Source organism: Stegodyphus dumicola, chromosome X1 (assembly GCF_044657685.1).
Source record: "Stegodyphus dumicola isolate Sdum_Otavi_A_Nest chromosome X1, ASM4465768v1".
Taxonomy (NCBI): Eukaryota; Metazoa; Arthropoda; class Arachnida; order Araneae; family Eresidae; genus Stegodyphus; species Stegodyphus dumicola.
Window position 1 is genome coordinate 236,309,480 of NC_140780.1, and position 20,387 is coordinate 236,329,866.

Here is a 20,387-nt window from a genome sequence, read left to right on the forward strand (position 1 = left end):
ATCTTTCATCCAGTGTGGTCCCTCCCACCATCTTGATGTAATTAGATATTTCGTCTTGCAACCTCTGGATAGCAGATCAGCAGGATTTCTTTCTCCAGGAACGTGCTTCCAAGCTGAAGGTTTACTGAGTTCTCTGATCTCCTTAACACGGTTTCGCACGAAAACACACCAGTTTTCATCTCTTTTAATCCATGTGAGCACTGTTGTGGAATCACTCCAGTAATATTTGTTAATTCTTTCCCGTCCAAGGGCTTTGGTTACTGAATCTGTCAATCGGCACCAATTACGGCTGCCAAAAGCTCCATTCTTGGGATAGTGGCCCCTCTTAAAGGAGCAACTCGAGATTTTGCGGCAAGAAGAAACAATTCAACTCGATCGTTGTTCTCAATCCTTAGAAATGTAACCGCTGCATAAGCGTCTTTACTGCCATCAACAAAAGTGTGAAGGGCACAACTACTGAAATTTTCGAAAGTGACTTGAATAAATCTGGGAATTTCAATCTCACTTAAGCATTTTAATTCTTCAAGCCATTGTAAGAAATCTTTAGGAAGTTCGCCAGTCAACTCTTCGTCCCAACTGACACTTTTCTTCCATGCCTTTTGTAACATTATTTTTGGACAGAGCATAACGGGGGAGAAAAAACCAAAAGGATCGAATACCTTATGAATGGCAGATAACATGCTTCGTTTTGTTATCTTTTCCAAATTAAAGCCATTCAACCATCCCATATGGATTTTCAGAGTGTCCAGTTCTTTATTCCAAAGCAGACCTAATACCTGTGTTTCTTTCTTATCGTTGATTCCGTCGAACTCGCCAGAATATTCCCATCCTCTTAGGTCAAAACTGCCTTTGGACATCAATACTTTAGAATCGGTAACAAACTTTTCCAACTGTTGTTTAGTGTCACCACTAGTAACGACATTGTTGACATAGAAACTTTGCAAGAGTCTCCTTTTAAAAGCAACTTCAAAATCTTCACTGTTTTCAATGTGGTGCTCAATAACTGAAGCCAGAAGGAAAGGACTACATTTTGCACCGAAAACAAGTCTGGCATGTAGAAAAAGTTTGAGCTTTCCCTCTTCCATGTTTTCCCACCATGAAAATCGCAGGTAGTCTCTATCCTCTTTTCGAATACTTATCTGTAGAAAGGCTTTTCTAATGTCTGCTATGATTCCATATCGCCGCTCTCTGAATCGCAGTAGGACGTCTGGAATAAGTTCAATTAAATTAGGACCGCACTGCAAGCATTGGTTTAGAGAAGGATGGTTTGTCAACCTTGCTGAAGCATCAAACGCTGGATGAATAGGTGTGGTACTGCTGCTTGCCTTCAGGACAGGGCGATGAGGTAAGTAATTACCATAAGAGTTCACTTCAGAAGTCGGCACAATTTCTATGATGCCTTCATCAATCCAACTTAAAAATACATTTTCATATTGTTGATACAAACTCATAGCTAAAAGTTTTGAAGTAGTGTACTCGAGCCTCTTTTTAGCTAAACTAAAATTATCAGGTAAAGGTGACTTATCATCAGCCGAAGGTAAGCAAATTTCATACCGACCATCATTATTCACTGTAACGGTTTCTAAAAAATGTTCTTTGGTCTGAAGATCAATCTCATGTTTAGATTTCTTTTCTACAGGATCATTAATCCCTATTAAATCCAATCTCCATAGACTTGAAACTTCAGCTTCATTTGTAAACATTGATGTCACTGCCTTTGCTAAGTTTTCATTAGGAGCTTCTTCTACTGGCACCTTACCCATTAATGTCCATCGTAAACTAGTTTCTACAGCAACGAGACCCGAAGACAAAATTTTCCTATTTCCGGTTAACAACCTTCCCATTATGTCGGCTCCGACGAGAACATGAATGGTTTCGCAATTAACCACGACATCTGTTAAAATTATGCCATTTTCTTCTAGTTCTTTAATCACAGGCCGAACATTGTCACAAATTGTAGCTTGATCTAGGACTTCGAAATTGCACGTAAACTTTTCATTCAAACTTCTCAATTTTATTTTATAGCAATTATGCTTCAACTCATTTGTCAAAACACCCCCGAAATGAGAATGTACCATACTTTCCTGACGAACTGGCAAATATTTCATTTCTTCGGCTACAGTCTTTAAAATGTATGATTTATGCAAAGCTGAATCTAAAAGTAATCTTACAGTCTTCTGTGTACCGGCAGAAATAAGGTTCGCTTTCAAAGTTTGAAGAAAAACTCTGGGGGTATGTCTTTTGAAATTAGACAAGTTAATTTCGCCCTCTATCGGTTTTTCTTCATTTTTCGGCTGTACAGCTTTGATTTGTGTATCAAGCACATCACACATAAGAGGCACATGTTTTTTAGAGCAAATCAAGCACTTTAAGAAAACTCGACATTTCTTGACTGTGTGGCCAGATGATAAACAAGCATAGCAGCAAAGCTTATCTTTTAAAATTTTTTGCTTCTCCAATAAACTCATTTTTTGTGCGGAAAAACAGTCAGAACTCAAATGTTTACCATCACAAAAAACACACGATTTCTTAGCCTTGGAAACAGATTCAGCTGTTAACAGCGCTGCAGCTGTCGGTGTCTTGTTACGTAAACATTCTGCACTAGAATGTTTCTTTTTTACTGGCTTATTATTATTATCTTGATGCTTCCCCAAACCGAAACCAGCTGCAGTTAAGCATATTCCTTCCTCTCACTTTATTTCAGACCTCAAAAACTGCATTAAATTGTTTAATCGATCCTTCGCTTCCGTTTTAGAATCGGAAGAATTACTACGATTCCACGCTTTTAAAAAATCTGCTGGAAAGCAGGACTCAACCATTGGATATAATATAGAAGCACATTTATCAGTTGTCACATCTAATGTTTCCAAAGCATGTAAATAAGATTCAAGTTTATCGTACAAAGAAGTTAATGAAAACTTTTCCTTAGTATGAACAGTTACGATTAATTTCAATAATTCTCTTACGTATACTTCGACTAAAATATCTTCCCTACCAAAACGGGATTTTAAGCTTTCCACCACCTTTTCATAATTAGCACCGATAGGCGGAAAACTCTTGACAGCTAGCGCGGGAACCCGACACAGTAGCTTGAATTAAATACTGGAATTTATCCTCAGGGGCAATATCATTATCTTTATGAATTTGTTCAAATTGGCTCCAGAAAGGAAGCCATTCTTTAATATCATCTCCAAATTGACTAACTTCTAATCTAGGCAAAGTAAACTTTCGTTTCGAACTATTTACATCAGAAACAGAAATAGACGGAAATGACTCACTTTGATTCTGTGCTTGGATTCTTGCCAACTCCAGGTCATAATCCATTTTTGTTTTTTTGAAGTTCTTGCTCTATTCTCAATTTTTGAAGCTCATAATCCAGCTTATCCTTTTAAATTTGTCTTTGCTCTATCAATTTTCGATCCGAAATAGCAGTTGCAAGTAAATCTTGAACAAATTCAGGATCTTTTTTGTATTCTGCACTGTTTAAAATAATTTCTTTTAAACCTGCTATTGTAACGGTTATTGGTAAACATTCACCGATTTCTTCCACAACTTGTTTCAAATCTTCTTTTTTAAAACCTTTTATCACTTAAAACATCTTTAAATACGTAAATAGTCCTGTAACTGGACGCCAGAAATGTTAAAGCTTACTAGAAAAAAGTATCACCGACTTTTTCTGCTTTCAGTATTTATAATCGTAAATCACACTTCAGCAAAGTAGCCTTTAATTAAAGACTCACATCATAGATTTAAAGATAGTCTCTATTATTAAAACACTATAACTGCGGTGATTATTTACACAATAGAATCAGTTTCAACGAAAACAAACTTTATTATCACGAAAGAAACAATGACTCTCCTCGCTTCGTTACATCGTTCTCAAACTTGAATATCTCCTACTGTTGCCATACACAAGTAGCTAAATTATACTAACAAAATAAGTAAGGCATTGTTAACAGGGTTCACACCACTCCGTAGCCTCCTGTTTTGATTCAGGATCATGATGGTAGACCCAAGTCTCATCCATTGTGATAAACCAACGGATAAAGTTGCTTTTATTCTTCTTAAAACGCTCTAAATGTTGCTGGCAAAGTCGCATCTGAATGTGTTTTTGCTCCATCGTTAGAGAACGCGGCACCCATTTTGCACAGAGTTTTTTGAAACCCAAATTAACACTCAAAATATTGCTGACTGTGCCCAATGAAATGCCTAAAGCCTCTGTTAAATCTCTTTCAGTCAATCAACGGTCTTCCAATACCATATCTTATATTTTTCCGATGATTTCTGGTGTTGATGTAGTTTTTGGACGTCCCTCTCGCGGATCGTCTTCAAGGCTGGTACGACCACTTTTGAATAAGCTAGCCCACTTGCAAACCATTGTTTTTGAAGGAGCAGATTCACCCAACACATTCACCATTTCGGTATGAATTTCCGTTGCCTTTAAACCTTTCTTTACAAAGAATTTGATAACTGTACGTTGCTCAATTTTATCCATACCTGAAAAAAGGCACAATGCGTTAGATATAAAGGGCGGTTAAACAATGAATAAATTAACAGATCGAAATGAAACTTTTAACGTGTTCCTAAGAAAGAACAAATATGAAAATGGCATCGAAGTTTTAGGTCTAATATTGACGAATAGATGGCACTCCGCGAACTTATTGAACAACCTTATATATGGAATAAGTAGGTAGTGCATGCTTTAATGCATTTTTATGGTGAAATTGGCAGATTGCAAGCATCTAAGCATAATAAACATTATGATGTTCCCTAATAAAAAAATATGCATGTTTCTTGGTGTAGTTTATGCTTTCATTTGCAGATTAACAATTCAAACTTCATTTCAGTTTTTAAATATAATGCAGTGTAGGGGAATCATTGAGCTAACTTTAAAATTATCAGGATGTATAAACCTAGCCTTTTCAAATATGCACCCACCTTCAGTATTTCATGCAAATTTCGCAGAAATTTTTTCCTAATTCCTGTAGTTTTGACAATAGTATAAATTATGTTTTATTAAAATAAAAATCAGACCTTTTACTGAAATAGGCTAAAATAAAGTCTGTAAAAAAATATTAAAAAATTAACTTTCTATGATAAAATTAAGCATGTCATTTGCAATTGCAACCTTTATAATCAAAGGAATTTTTCTACATAGTTTAGTAATACTTCCTTAAAAACACAATGCATCATTATCTGTAATGCTGAAGTTTGTAAAAAGTAAACCAATTATAGAAGATGTTCAGTCTGCTTTGACAATCTGTCTGTTCTGTTTGCTTTTATGTTTTAATAAACTCACTAAAACATAATGTTAGAAGCTCCACATGTACCTCAAATAACTTTAGAACTTTGTTTCAGAGTAAAGGCTAAATACTGCAATCTTTAGAAAAAGGCAGTGTAAATTTTATCTTGCTCTGTATCACTCGTTCTAACTTGTGTGCATTCATTCTTCTGTGTCAAGTGACTTGTAGATTGCTTTAATTTCTGATTACACGTGTATTTAATTCAGCTATATACTAACAACTTAACTTATCATTGCATCTGGAGTTTTATTCTTGCTAGCTCTACTGAATACTTTAATTTCAAATGTCAATGTAAGCTATTAGTTGACCAGCTGTGGCACTTTAACATAAAGGGATATTTGATGCATTTTGAGTCAAGTTTTATATTTAGTTTTGCAGTATATATTGCATTAATACTAACTGCTAATTATTATTGAATTTAACTTGGAATGCTATTTTAAACAAAATTTCTCTCCAAGTACTCTAGTTCTGTTATTTCTTGGCATTTCATTTTAAAGGCTTCTGCTTTAAAACTATCAACAAGAATGTGAATAGTGGGTAAAAGTCTCCTCCACTTTCTAGAAATAGAATATTATCGTGAAGCCTTTTATAAATATAGGAAACTGCAGAAGCAGTTACCATAAATTTATACAGAATTTTTTTTTTTTTATTTTTCTCCCACCCCAAAAATAGGCCTCTGTAACTCCATGTAAATAATATATAAAATTTTAAATATTGTTAATACATGGTGAAAGAAGAGATTGTGCATACAGAATTTCTCTCCAAGTAATATAGTTTTGTAAATTTTTGGAATTTCATTTTTAAGGTTTCTACTTTGAAACATACCATACAGGAAGTTTTGAAAAGATTATGTGGCTAAATACTCTTTACATGTTTGATTGTAGATCTGTGGTTCCAGTTTAGGAAGTTATTCGAGTAAAACACAACAATTTTGATCTAGCATGATGCAGATTAATTTTGAAATGATGTACTATAAATAGTTACTATTCTTAGGACAGAAAGGGGACACTTTCATATTTTTATCTTACACATGTATGCACACACATATATATAAACAATGATACCATAACTATTCTAAAATTTGTATTTGAGCTGCCTCACTTTTGTGTAAAAGGCTTTTAAAAAATCTTTCAACTCATGGACCTCAGATTGTATTGTATTATAGATAGCTGGCCAACTCCCTGAGAATAACAGTAAAAAAGTAAAAATTATTGTAGAATGAGTGTAATATAAATGTTATGCATGTTAATAATTGCAATTTATTACTCTATAAGTTTTGTTTTGATATCAGTTTTACCAGATTGTGCATTTAGCCCACATGTAATTTGAGACTGTGTGGTACATTACTGAGTTTATCCACATAATAGTATCTGCATTAATTATTAATTTTATTTTCATTACATTTGAAAGTAGTTTGTTTTTCTTTCTTACTCTAGATTTTCTCGCTGTAAAAGTGAAAGAAAATTAGAAAATGAAATAAGCCAAAGAACATAAAATGAGGAATATTTTATTGAATGTTAATATATTTTATATTAGAATCATTATAAATAGTTCAGTAACCTGAGTCATGAATTATAAAGCAAATTTAAAGTCAGTTAGAATGGTGGTGTGTCATCCTGTAAGAAAACTCTCCGGAAACTCCTGGTTTGTAATATTTCAAGGTTGGCAGCTATGCATTATAGTCATTTTAATAATGTTAGCTAATACAAAGTGATAGCCTTGAATCTATCTGTGATTAATGGAAATTATTTTTCAGCATTACCTGAATAATATTTTCCTCCTCATGTGGTAATTATAGCATTTGTTTTATATATATTCATTACATTCATTAATGTCTGTGATAATATTCATTTAAAATGTAATTATAAAGAGCTTTCTTGATTTGTACTTGTTAATATGAAAATTGTAGTTGTAAAATGTATAAATTATTTTTTGGAGTAAATACTGTTCAATAAAGATCTGGTTATATTTATTCATTCTTTAAATTTTTTAATTAATTACACATAGTCAGTTTATTAAATATATTTATTATATTTTCAAACAATCAGAATTTTCACATTTATATTTTGATGCCACATTGTTATACCTAAGGGGGAAATAAAAGTTTTCCCCCCAAGTGTTAAAAAGTCATAAAGGATCAAGGAAATTTTCCATAAAAAATATATATTTTTACTGCATAATTTTACATATGACTTTCACAAATACATTTTGTGCATCTTTATATTTTAACTCAAAACACATTTTAACTTACTAGCAGTGTTTGTGTTAACTCAAGATGTATCAAAACCATCAAGGTCATAAGTTTGAATAACTGTACTGTAATGTAAACACATTGAATTTCTAGTTTCTGAAAATTTGTTGGTGAAAAGTTGCCAAGACTATGCACTTTTGCTTTTATTAACTATTTTAATCCTTAGTGTATACTGGTAATGATTTGCTGTCATGGAAGTTCAAAGTTTACTGAATGCTAATATATTTTTATTTTACTGAATATTTATATTTTTGTCATCACATTAAACCATGGAAAATTCAAAAATAGATGAGAAAAGTGTGCTTTTTTAATTATACCTATTTAAAATGCTTATAATTAATGGATACAATGGATAATTCAAAATTAAACTGATGAGAAAAGCATGCTTTTAGAATTATATATATATTTTTAAATGCTTGTAATAAATGGAACCTAAGGAAAATTCAAAAATAGATAGGTGAGAAAAGAATGCTTTTGAAACTGTACCTATTTAAAATGCTTAAATTGAAATAATGAAACTATGTAAATATTCTGCTCTTCTCAGAAAGACGTTTGCTGTATATCTGGGGAAAAAAAAAAAAAAAAAAAATTTTGATATACTTTTATATTATACTAGGTGTACCCGCCCGGCGTTGCCCGTGCATTTAGAAAATGCAGATAAGTGAATAGCGCAGGAATAGTAGTGTAGGACATGTAGACTGTCTCTCTCTCTTCCCCCCCCACAAGCTACAAAAAAGAAATGAATTGTAATTAATCGATTTAATGTATCGTCAAAACAGCAAACTAACGCTAGAATAAAGAAATCAATTGTTACAATCGAACGTTATTTGAAAACAAATAATAATATCAGTGAGTCAAAAAAGCCGTGATTAATTAATTATAAATAATTTTTTTAAAATTTTTCTAATTCAAAAATCGAAAATCGGGCTTCGAGGTCTGGTGGCCAGCCCCTTTGTGCTTCCGTATAAAAAATTCCAGGTCCCTGCGTGCGATAGATTTGGCTGGAGAGCTCGGTCAGACAGACACATTACACTTGCTTTTATTATTATAGATGATGAATGCTTTGCAAAGCTATATCATTATCAAACTTGAATTAACTTTCTTGATCTGTAGAGTATAACAGCTGGCCTACATGTTCTACTCTCACACAAATAACTACTCCTTGCTTTTTACCTTTATCTTTACTCTCTTTCCCCAGCTTTTGAATAGGCTGTTCTTGAGTCACAGCATTTAGAATGTCAGAATCCCATGGCGTTCATTGCTTTTGTCATCATACAACTACTCTCTATTCTTTTTAATTTACATTTTGAAAATCTTAAATACCAGAAACTATTTCAAGTTCCCGTATTGTTTCCTTTAAGCTTTTCAGAATCGTCAAATATTTCAATATCAAGAATTAGTTTATTCATACATGAATTAGTGTTAAGCTTCATTTCAAGTATTTGTAATGAAATGAATATAGAAGTTTTGAGATTTTATTTATTATACTGAACAATCTCCTTTTGATAAATTAATAAAACTTTAATTTTAGTTATATTTTTACCCTTAGTTGTAGCAGAAAATCTAATAATAATTGGAAATGTGCTGGTTTAGCAGTGATATATATGCTTATTTTATTTCTTAATGAATTACCTATATCCTATACTTTTATTTTTAGATAGAACTTATTTTATTTGCTATTGTCTAAGAATACTTAAAAAGAAATTGAAAAATATTTGCTGCATAAAAGTATGTTTTTTATGTGTTATATTTTTTATTTGATAAGAAGTAATTTTCTTTAATAAATATTTTTGTATTAGTATAATATGCACTGTATTCTAAAATCTTGAATTCTGATTTTAAAAATTTAGGAAAACACATTAAAATTATTTTTTATTTTGGAGAGATTAATTTGGTAAAGTCTAAAATCTTGGCCTTAACATATTAATTTATTTTGTGTTTATTAATAAAAAGTAGACATTCAATAAATGTGAGTTTAATGATAGAATATGTAATGTTGAATGACATGTTTATGACATTCATTTTCATATTTGTCATGGTTAATAGCAAATTGTTTCATAAAATTTAAGAAATTGATGAAATGAATTATTTCGCTTTTATAGCAGTGTTTATGAAAGAATTATATATTTTTTATTTACAAATGCATGTTCATTTTAGCTAGAAATATAATATTTTAAAAGTCATATCATATTTTAATTGCATGATTTCCACCTGTTTATTACTAATTTTACCATCTGAAAATCAAGAGGGAAAATTATATGGCGTATTGTTTTTTTCAAAGGAGGGATAAAGGAAGAACTTGCTGGATTCAAATGAATTTATCAGAAAGATGTACTTATGTTATAGCTATCTGCTGTTTTCAACACTACACATTCTATGTAACTCTTCTTACTATACATTGCAAACTGTCTCTTGGAATTCAAGAAGAAGCAAATTTTTTTCTTTAGCTACTTGAATTATAATTGTATTTCCCCTCTATAAGAATTTAAAGTAGAAGAAATTGCAGACCTATTGTATCTTCATTGACCGTAATATATTCTTGTAATTTATAGGAGGCAGTAGACATTGGGGAGGAAAAACAATAGCATGACATCTGACTGTAGTAACTGTTTGAAGCTGCTTTTTCGAAGGAGAGATGACTATGCCTGTAGAGTATATACTTATGTCTTACATTCTCATCTTTAATATGTCCTGGAAACTGAATCAGTTTTATTCTTCCTGTGGATCCCAATTTGTTTTTTATCTCCCATGGATGGAGGAGCACAAATGACCATGGTTAGAATTTTGAAGGATTAAATAAACAGCCTTAAAAGGCATAGGCAAAAGCACAATTCTGAGACATTCCAAAGTTTGGTCTACCGTTTGAACTGAGAGATCGTATAATTATTTTCTGTATATAATAGCAAAATCTCCAAGTTGTGTTATAAAATTTCTTCCTTTTATAAAATTATGAAGAAGAAAATAGCTTTTAGTTAAGAAAATGTGATTTTTTTGGCTATCTTCACCCCTACTTTTTAATTCTTATAAAACATAGGGTAAGATATATTAACATAAGGGATGTATGAGAAACTAAAACTTCATATTTAATTTTGTAATCTGATTTGTATAAATTATACCTTTATGCTACTTTATGGAAATGAAGGTGTTACTATGAAAATTTAAATAAGTTTGTATTTCTACTGAAATGAAATTGGTCAGTAAAAACCTTCAAATATCAATGCATTTAATCACAGCTATACCAGAGCATTTTGAAGGTGAGTTGACCTTTTAAATATTTTGAACTATTTCTGGATCATTTTGTATATTTCCACTGCTGTTTAACCCAGCTCCCAGTTTCACTGATGACAAATGCATTATCTACTTTCAATAATTGCTTTCATTCTCATAAAAAGTATGATACTGCACTGTCATAAGGCTGATTAATATGGCAAACATAGTGCTATTCAAAAATATATTTCTAGTTTATGTACGTGTGCAACACGATTCTTACCCAAAACTTATCAGTCAAATTCTTTATTGAATATCTCTAGTATCAAATAAGCCAAAGCTACAAACACCTTGTGTTTGGTCAGATTTTAATTAAGACTTTATCGATTCAGAACCCTATTCATTGGAAGCTAAGAAGGAATACTTGAATACAGATGTATTATACAGGGAGTAGGCTTCATGCTGAAAGTTACATGAATGGGTTCCAAGTTGAGAGATGTTCTGAAAGAGGCTAAGAAGGGAAGAGTGAAGGGCCATTTATGTCAAAAGAAAAGAAGTAAAGCGAACAAGAAGACAACGTCATCGGTTAACAGCACTAAGTAGAGAAGCTAAGTTAATAGAATTTTATTATGGAGGACTGGATCAGAATTAAAGTCATTAACTAAACAAGATAAATCTTTGTGAATGTTATAAGCTTCAGGAAAATCCAATTCACCAACTCAAGAAGCTTTTTGTATAATTTTACAGATCCAAACTGAAAACTGTGATTAAATTTTCAGTTATGATTAGCTATAGAAGATTTGTTAATATATTCTTTTCGTTCATATTCACGTTCCTTGATGTGAAACTTCAACGCTCTTTTATTTTTGCCGATGTATCTCAGACCACACTGGCAAGATATGCCATAAATTCCTTAAAAGACAGAAATGAAATCTTTAAGAAAATGAAAAAAATGAGTTCAAAATTGTACTTCTGGAAAATCCGGGCAATTTTATAATTTATAGAAGGATGAAATGGAAGAAAGAAAAGGTTATTAATGCTATTTCTATGCAGTGGACTGTCTTTTATGATGGCAAAATGAAAATCTATTAAAGGCTTTATCAGTGACCATGGAAGAAATTCCTCTGTCGATGGCAAATGATATCAAATAATTGAGTTCATAAGCAAGCAGAGATTTAGAGAAACAAACTCTTAAGAGTGTGAAATACATAAAAGTAAAAAGAAGCCATTTTTTGCTTAGCCTGGTAACATGATTCAGCATGGTGAGATAAATGAACAGGAAAGTGTTTATGGTAAACTGTATTCCCGAAACCTAGTTTCAAGACATTTTAGTGCTTGCTCAACTGGAACATTATAAAATAGTGATTTAAATCAAATGAAGCCATAATTGAGTGCAAGGGAAAAATATCTTGAAGTTTATCGACGACTTCCGTAGCATGGTTAGCAAATCACATATGTGATTTATTAAAGTGAATTGGAAGTATATGAAAAAATTTAACAGCTGTTTTAAATTTCATGAGGTCATAAGTTGAGGGATTGAACAATATGGGCCTTTATTTATTAGTTTCGTGATTCCATCAATGTATGTATGTTTGTCCATAATAACAATCTATCCGCCCTTATCAACTTTGGGAATAATAATATTAGGGTTAGAATGAATTTCACATAGGCGTTCTCTTCCCTTTAAACAAATGATTTGTAATTAAAATTCATGTTATATGTAATTAAGTGGCCCACCAGCGGCCAAGCGGTATGCCGCGAAAGGGCTGGCTGCATGGACGTTTTCGTGGTATTCCTTATGTGTAACACATCAATACGAGCCTGTTTCCATTAGAAAGTCCTCCACAAAGGCATCCCTCCCTTCCGTGAAATGTCTTAGAGCGGAACACGTGAATAATAATAATAATGAGTAATTAAGTGGCGGATTGTATCTTTCTCTATTTCTGAAATTTTGGAGAATTTAAAAGCTTTTTCAACAGGAGCAATGATTTGAGGAACTGAAGTTTCACATGTCTTTGAAATGTTGAAGTTATACTTTAATACTTTCCTCTGATCCTCTGAAAGATTAATGTTAGAGATATTAACAATGGGATTAGTATTTACAGTGGGAAGATTAACAAGATGGGTGAGACTTGTCGACTGGGCTGTGAGCTTTTGGAATTTAAAAGCAAAGATATTTTTAAGCTGTTGACAAGTGATTTCGTTTCTAGACCAAGATTTATGGAGAGTAGGATCATCGCGCATTAGTTGCGGACATCTTTGGGTATGCAGGCGACAATTTATCTTATCTGTGTGAACCAAATGCCCTTTCGTACTAATTAATCGATGCTTTAAAACTTTCTATTTGGAAATTTTGCTCTATCTCTTTTCATTTTCAATTTGCAATGCCTGTCTTCCAAATTTTGCCACTTGGGGCGCTGCTGTCGTTTGCATTAGGTTGGGCGCAGTCTCTTGCAATACTGTTACCTCACCTGCATAGCTGTAACTGTGTCCATTCGCAAGAATTTTTAGGTTAAAGGGACTTTTCTATGCACCCTGTACATATACATACATTCACACACCTTACCCATCTTTTATTTTCACAATCGTTGGTCATAGACATATACTTTCAATTATGAAAGTATGTTAAATAACAAAAATATTCACTTTTCGTCAATTTCAAATTTAAAAAAAAAATAATGATAATTAATTTTCGACAAACAGCGAAATCTAACTTATATATGGAAAAGTTTTACGCTTGTTATGAACAAATAAAAATGCGAGATGTTTGACGACAAAAATTGACCGGATATTTGATTTAAAAAATTTGTAATTTTTTTTTTTTTTTTTTTTACATTTTTAACTTACCTTGAGAGATGGGTTAATTAAGTTTGAATAATTCGCGAATTATTCTAGTGCAGCAAAAAATGTGTATCATTAATCGGTGCAAGGAAGTCATGTAATTTTTTAACATAGAAGTACTCCAAGATTACAATGCTAGATTTTTTATAAAACTTGTGCTACACTATTGAAACTGGAGGACAAAATCAGAGCCACCGTCACTAACGAGGTTTTAGCGCAGTGTGGAAGAATGGAGGGAGCCACCATTTCACAGATGAGATACTCAGTGACTGATAAATGTGATAAATGTAACATTGTGTGTAATGTGATAAATGTAACATGTTCATTTGACATAGAGAACAAATAAAGAGTAGTTGTTCGCTTATGGCCTCTCTTTATTAATAGGCTGTGGATTCTGTCGTACTCTGCAGAATGTCCTCAAATATTGTATTCGTTAAATTTCACTAATGTTTCATTGTTAAACAGACGTTAAAAAGTTTTGTTATGTAATCCCAGAATTGAGTATGGATTGATTTAGAATGCATGCTTTTGAATTGAACGTTCTCAGATAAAGTAAGATTCTCCATGGTTTTGTCATTGTAGCTTTAAGATTTTCAGCTTGTGGCATTTTTTATTTTAATGTGTGTTTATCTATATATTAAAATTACCCATAAGCTACTCTTTTATTTATTTTGTAGACAGGGATTTCTGTAATAACCAGAAAAGCATGGAAGACAAGATATAGAAATTTAAAAGCAAATACAATTATTTTCACTTCTCATGAATAAGTATTATAATAGGGTATAGTCAAAATATGGTTCAATATTTGTGAAACGTTTCCAGCTTCTAAAAACAAAGTTGAAACTTTTTTTCTTTCTTTCTTTTTAATTTTTTTAAAATCTCCAATTGTAACAATATATAAACACGTTGAGTTACAAGATATTGGACTGTACTTACAAAGCTAAAAGTCTAATTACTGTTGGAATAATCTTCTGTTATGAGAGTTCTGTTTTAATTGGTGTTCTTAGAGGTTCTGTCTAGACAAAACAAGGCTCCTCTTTAATTTCTGTAAGGCAAGTTATCATAAAAGTAGATGCATTTACAATTAGTTAGGGAAAAGTGACCACACAAATTGACCTTCAGAGCACCTTGACTTTCTGAAGAGACCAAATTTTGCCAATTTTTGAATGAGACTACTTCATTAAAAAATTCCGTTATTAATTTATTATAATAAGAAATATTTTGATTACATGAATTTCGATGTGCTGTTATTTTATTGCATAAAATTCTCCCTAGTGTTGAGGAAGATTTGAATATTAAACACATTTGTACAAGTTGTTATTAAAGCTTTGCATTAACTTTGCGAAGCTTTAAAAATTAGTTGACTAGTTATTATAATTACATACAGTTGAAACGTCCATAAACTTTAAAAATTTCACATTATTTGAACAACATCAATCATATATATATATATAATTTTCTTAAGTTACAACAAACAGCAAATAACGTCTTTTACTATGAATGTAAATTATGCTGATTTAGAATATAAATTATAAATTCAGCATATATATTTTTCCTTGTTGCAGTTCTGTTACAAGGCATAATATATATCACTAATTCTTTACACTTAAAAATTTGCACATGCATGCACGAGAAAAGGAAAGTTTCCATCAGTCTTCGTTTATAATGCAAAGAGAACTGAAGCTCTGAATGGACTCTGACTTTAGCTGTGCATTATTTTAGTTATGAAAGAAACACCGATAAAAGACATGAAAACATATAAATTTATAGTGCACATCACACACATACAAGAAGGAAATATTGTTTAGCTCTTCCAGATAATTGTTTTGTTATTTTAGCAAGCATTAATTTTTATAATGCTTTTCATCCGTTATTCTACGTGCTTCCTTTCTTCGGTTTTAAATTCAATTTCCTAGCTGCAATACATTCCCGATCATTGTTTAGATAAAGGTATGTGTACGATACATACAAAAATAAAGAAATTCTACTGTTCGAAGCTTTCAAAGATGACAGATTCGAAAAGTATTTCTTGCAGTAATGGAAATGTCATATGTAAGGTTACATAAAAATCTAATTTCTGTTAATTATCTAAATTTCCCGAGATTTTTGTTTCGGAGGGGAGGGTTAAGGAAATGTGTGTCATATATCTTTATGAATAAAATATATATATATATATATAAAACTTCTCGTTTATTTAATTTAAATTCCCATTTGCGAGCAAAGGCAAATAATGCCAGTTCAAATTAACAGTTCAGTACTTTTGGTCAGTCAAGAGTAAGGAACTAATTCTAAATTAGAATCCAACTTAGGTTCTGTGCTAATGTAATATTTTTTATCTCACTTTTGAAAAGAAGGCCGTTATGCAATTTATCGGAAAAATAAAATTATCGCTTTACTTTCTGTTCCATTCAATATTTTACAATGCACACTGTTTTAAAATATTGATGTTTAATGCATTATTAAGACTATAAAGGACACATTAAATTATCTGAATTCTTGTAATGTTTTAATATGAAACATAATACTTTCATGGTCCTTTGTTTCTTCTGCTAATGTTTTCCTAGTCTGGGTGTTTTACCTGGAAGAGCAATTTTAACATTTTTAAATCTTATTTGAAAACTTGCTAAATGAAAAGTCCCTAGTAATGTGCTGTCCAAGCACATAAGACCTACGAATAGGTCATCAATGAACACAAGAAGGTGTCCATAGATTTTGCATGAAAATGAATTGCATCATTTACAAATAAATATCTTGAAAATGAAGTGTCAGTCGTTGCAAAGAGGCTTAAAGGGAATATATATTCCCTCTTTGAATTAAATTTCAGTTCTTAAAGTTGAGGAAAGCACGGCAATTGAACTCCTAATTTCAGAGAAATGGCATCTTATTTGTAGAAGTGTAAGTATTTATTAATCGTGCTTTCCTTCCACGAAGATATGCTGTGCACCATAACGTTTTACATAATTAAACGGCTGTCGATTTTGAAACGTATGTGCACGCAGAAGTAAGAAATATCTTTCCTGATTTTTGAAATTACGGATTATCTTCTGGAGATGAAGATTGTGGATGTGGGACTGCTTTAACGTGCCGAATTGTTGGCTCATCGATATGTTGCGTGTATTTTGGACCATATAATCCCGTTGATGGATGTAATCTCATTTTTTCCGGATCTGATGTTCCATCACTTTTCATCAAAAAGAACATTCCGAAATTTAATTGAGGTATGTCGTAAAGTACCGCCAGGAAGAGCATCATAAATGTCAAACCTACTAGTAGATAACCTGAAAAGATACATAATATTAGTTTAACGAAAACAGTTGCAATACATATACAAAATTAAAGCTAGGGCATATGTGAATTGCAACCGTTGTTCTGTAAACTTTTATATTGGTAAATAGACATTAGCGTTGGCTGTACAGTACATGAAAGTTACTTTAAGTATTTAAACTATGAAGTATTTGAATACACAACATCATTTTGAGTTTATACGTACAACTTAGTGATAAACTGTGAAAACAAAAAATGCACGTGTAGAGCAATGCTTCCTTTTCACTTAAGAAAAAAAGGAGATTCCATGCATTTATTTGGATGGTGTGAGGCTGCTTTCTAAAGGTGTGTTACGTATGGTTCATTAAATATAGCAAATCATATCTGGTGTAGCAGTTGTAAATACACACTCTAAGTTACCAAACGTGTGAATGACTAAATATGACGGCGTTTTCGTGGTTTTCCCCGTGAGCCAGTTTCTCTTATCAAATCCTTCACGAAACCATCCCTCACTTTAGACAAATAGCCTTAACATATTTTACCCGAATCAAATAATCAAATCAGACTAAATATGAATAATAATAGTACGAGTAAATATGACAATCATATGTCTAAAACATGTTAACAGAGAATTACCATGAAATATATTGTGCTCAAGTAGCTTTTAAACCATTGAAAATAGGTCTACGATTCATTGAACATTTTGTTAATAACTATCCAACAGAACTTTTATTTATGTGTTATTTAAAAATAACGTGAGATTATATATAAAAGCCTTCAGGGAATTCGGTAACCATTTTCCTAGGACAACCACCTCTTATGTGATCAGTTTTTCTGAGAAAATAATCTAAAAAGAACAATTAATTTACTATCTGAAAACTTCAAATTACAGTCTAATGCCGAAAAAAAAAGAGGTTTCCCCCCCCCTTAGTTTCAAAAATTAAAAATATAAACAAAAATCATAAAAATACTTCGGTTCTCTTCTAAAATAAAAATCAAACTTAAATTTGTCAGCTCATCATACTAAACATTTGCTGTTGTTGAATAAATCTGAAACTCAATACAAAAAGAATCTCAGCTTTAGAAGTGCTAATGTTCACTTTTGACTGGTTGTAAAATACTATAAGGAGAAATTAAAATGTTGAAAGAATGCATGAAACCTCGGTTCGGGAATACAATTCGTTCCTGAAGGCCGTTCGTCATCGGAAATGTTCGTAAATCAAAACTATTTTCCCGTAGGAATTAATGTTAATTAGATTAATCCGTTCCTAAACAACAAGTGATTCCTCATTTAAACTTTTACAGCAATACTTTGTGCATAAGTTCATAAAACAAAACCAAAGACATCATTAAATTGAAAAGAAAAAATAAAGGAAAGGCTAACTGAATTTTGTGGTACTTTTACAGAGAGCAGTAGAAGATGGCAAAGAAGGGAAAGGGAAGAGATGTGTTTGGAATCGGGATTTCTCCTTCTTATAAAGTATCAAGTAGCTGTCTTTCTAACGCATCTTCTTTTATCTTTTCTCTTGTCTGTTAGAGTCATCGACTCTGCTTGAGACTCCCTGAGCCTCCATTTCAGTTAAAATTTTATGCAACGTGATTTGTCATTGCTTACGTCTTAAAATTTTTTTAAAGTGAAACATGGCATTGTCACAACTTTTATGCTTTATCTGGATGATAAACACTGCATGAAAACTTTAACCCACTTTGCTCAAATTTTTCGGACCAAAGAAATGGGATTAACTTTTCTTCTTTTTCTGAAGACATTTTCCCCCATCATCATCTTTTGTTCTGCTGCTTCTAAAATTTTTCGAATTCGCGCAAATTTAAAAGGTTTTAGATTTTAAATTTCGTAAATATTTAAAAAATTTTGTACGTATTTAAAAGGTTGCAATTATTAAAATATGCAGTTTTAGAAAGTATAAGTTTTTATGCTACAAATATAAAATACGCGATTATGTATTTCAAACATCTGTCTCCTTCCCTACCCCCCGGTTGAAAGAAAATGTAAGAGAGAAAACAACTTAATTTTTATTGATTAATCAAAAAACAAAAAGAAATGTTTCCCTGAGAAATTCCTCCACGAAGACATCTCTCCCTGCCGTGAAGTGTGTTCGGGCGGAACACGTAAATAATAATAATAATGAGTAATTACGTGGCGGATTGTATCTTTCTGTGTTTCTGAAATTTTAGAGAATTTAAAAGCTTTTTCATCAGGAGCAGTAATTTGAGGAACTGAAGTTTCATATGTCTTTGAAAAGTTGAAGTTATACTTTAATACTTTCATCTGATCCTCTGAAAGATTAACTTTAGAGATATTAACAATGGGATTAGTATTTACAATGGGAAGATTGACAGGATGGGTGAGACTTGTCGATTGGGCTGTGAGCTTTTGGAATTTAAAAGCAAAGATATTTTTAAGCTGTTGACAAGTGATTTCGTTTCTAGACCAAGATTTATGGAGAGTAGGATCATCGCGCATTAGTTGCGGACATCTTTGGGTATGCAGGCGACAATTTATCTTATCTGTGTGAACCAAATGCCCTTTCGTTAGGTTCGTTAGACATGTCGACTAGGCTGTGAGCTTTTCGAATTTAAAAGCAAAGGTATTTTTATGGCGTTGACAAGCGATTTCGGTTCTAGACCAAGATTTATGTTGAAAAGAGGAAAATTTTAAAGAACTAGCAATTTTTCAAATGAAGGTAATATCATTTATATTAAATTTTAGACAAACGTTTACGCATGTTTCTTGTAATGTGACGAAGGCTTGGCAATTTGTTTTTATGTAAAATTTTAGAAGATTTGAAATTAATTTGAGTTGCATAAATGTAGGAATGATATTCTGATGTTTGCATTTAAGCAAAAAAAAAAAAAAAAAAATGGAGATGTTTGAAGAATTTCATGTGCTTAAGGCCTAACTTAAAAATCGGTTCTGGTCTGTTGACATATTAAACCGAATGGGAAACAAGCACAAAAAAAAGTATTCTTCACGAAAATTATAAAATAGGGAAAAAGCGAAACGGTTAAAATAATGTAATATAACATACGAAAATTTGTAATGATGATAAGAAAAACGTTAAAATTAAAAAAACGATTGTATATTTGCAATTTTCTGTTATTCAAATAGTATTTATAATTTAACAGTTAGTAAATTAAGTAAATTAATTGTTGTATGAGGATAACGAATTCATTATTTTAATTTAGAAATACTTTTTATAAGAATGTGTCTCGGTTATATTTCAGTCTTTTGTTCTATGAGCATTTAAGAACATTTCTTTATTATACCATTTAACGCTATTCATGGCGCATGTAGCAAACTGACTTCGTATTATAGAAAAGTAAGTAAAATAGCTAATATAATAAAATAGCATTTTATCTTTGATGGTATAAAATAATTCGCTGTTCAGGGGGGACTGTTGATTAATAAATCTTCCAATAATGATTATACTGGCTCTCTTTTAAACAGATCATTTTAAAAGTTAATCGGAACACCTCTTATCTACATTTGCGTGTATTATATC

General features: G+C 31.7%; 2 protein-coding genes across 2 annotated transcripts in view; one reads left to right on the forward strand and one right to left on the reverse strand.

Moving 5' to 3' along the window:
* frtz (WD repeat-containing and planar cell polarity effector protein fritz) overlaps window positions 1-7,275 on the forward strand; it is a 40,659-nt gene extending 33,384 nt beyond the window's left edge. The window contains exon 3 of the mRNA XM_085807182.1: window positions 6,740-7,275. The gene's annotated coding sequence lies outside the window, so the exon portion shown is untranslated. The remainder of the gene's footprint in view (window positions 1-6,739) is intronic.
* A 35-nt stretch (window positions 7,276-7,310) lies between these two features.
* The window catches only part of LOC118199728 (potassium channel subfamily K member 1-like), a 124,635-nt gene continuing 111,558 nt past the window's right edge, over window positions 7,311-20,387 (reverse strand). The window contains exon 5 of the mRNA XM_085807184.1: window positions 7,311-16,880. Within this exon, the coding sequence (XP_085663310.1) occupies window positions 16,633-16,880 (248 nt within the window). The 3' untranslated portion in view covers window positions 7,311-16,632. The remainder of the gene's footprint in view (window positions 16,881-20,387) is intronic.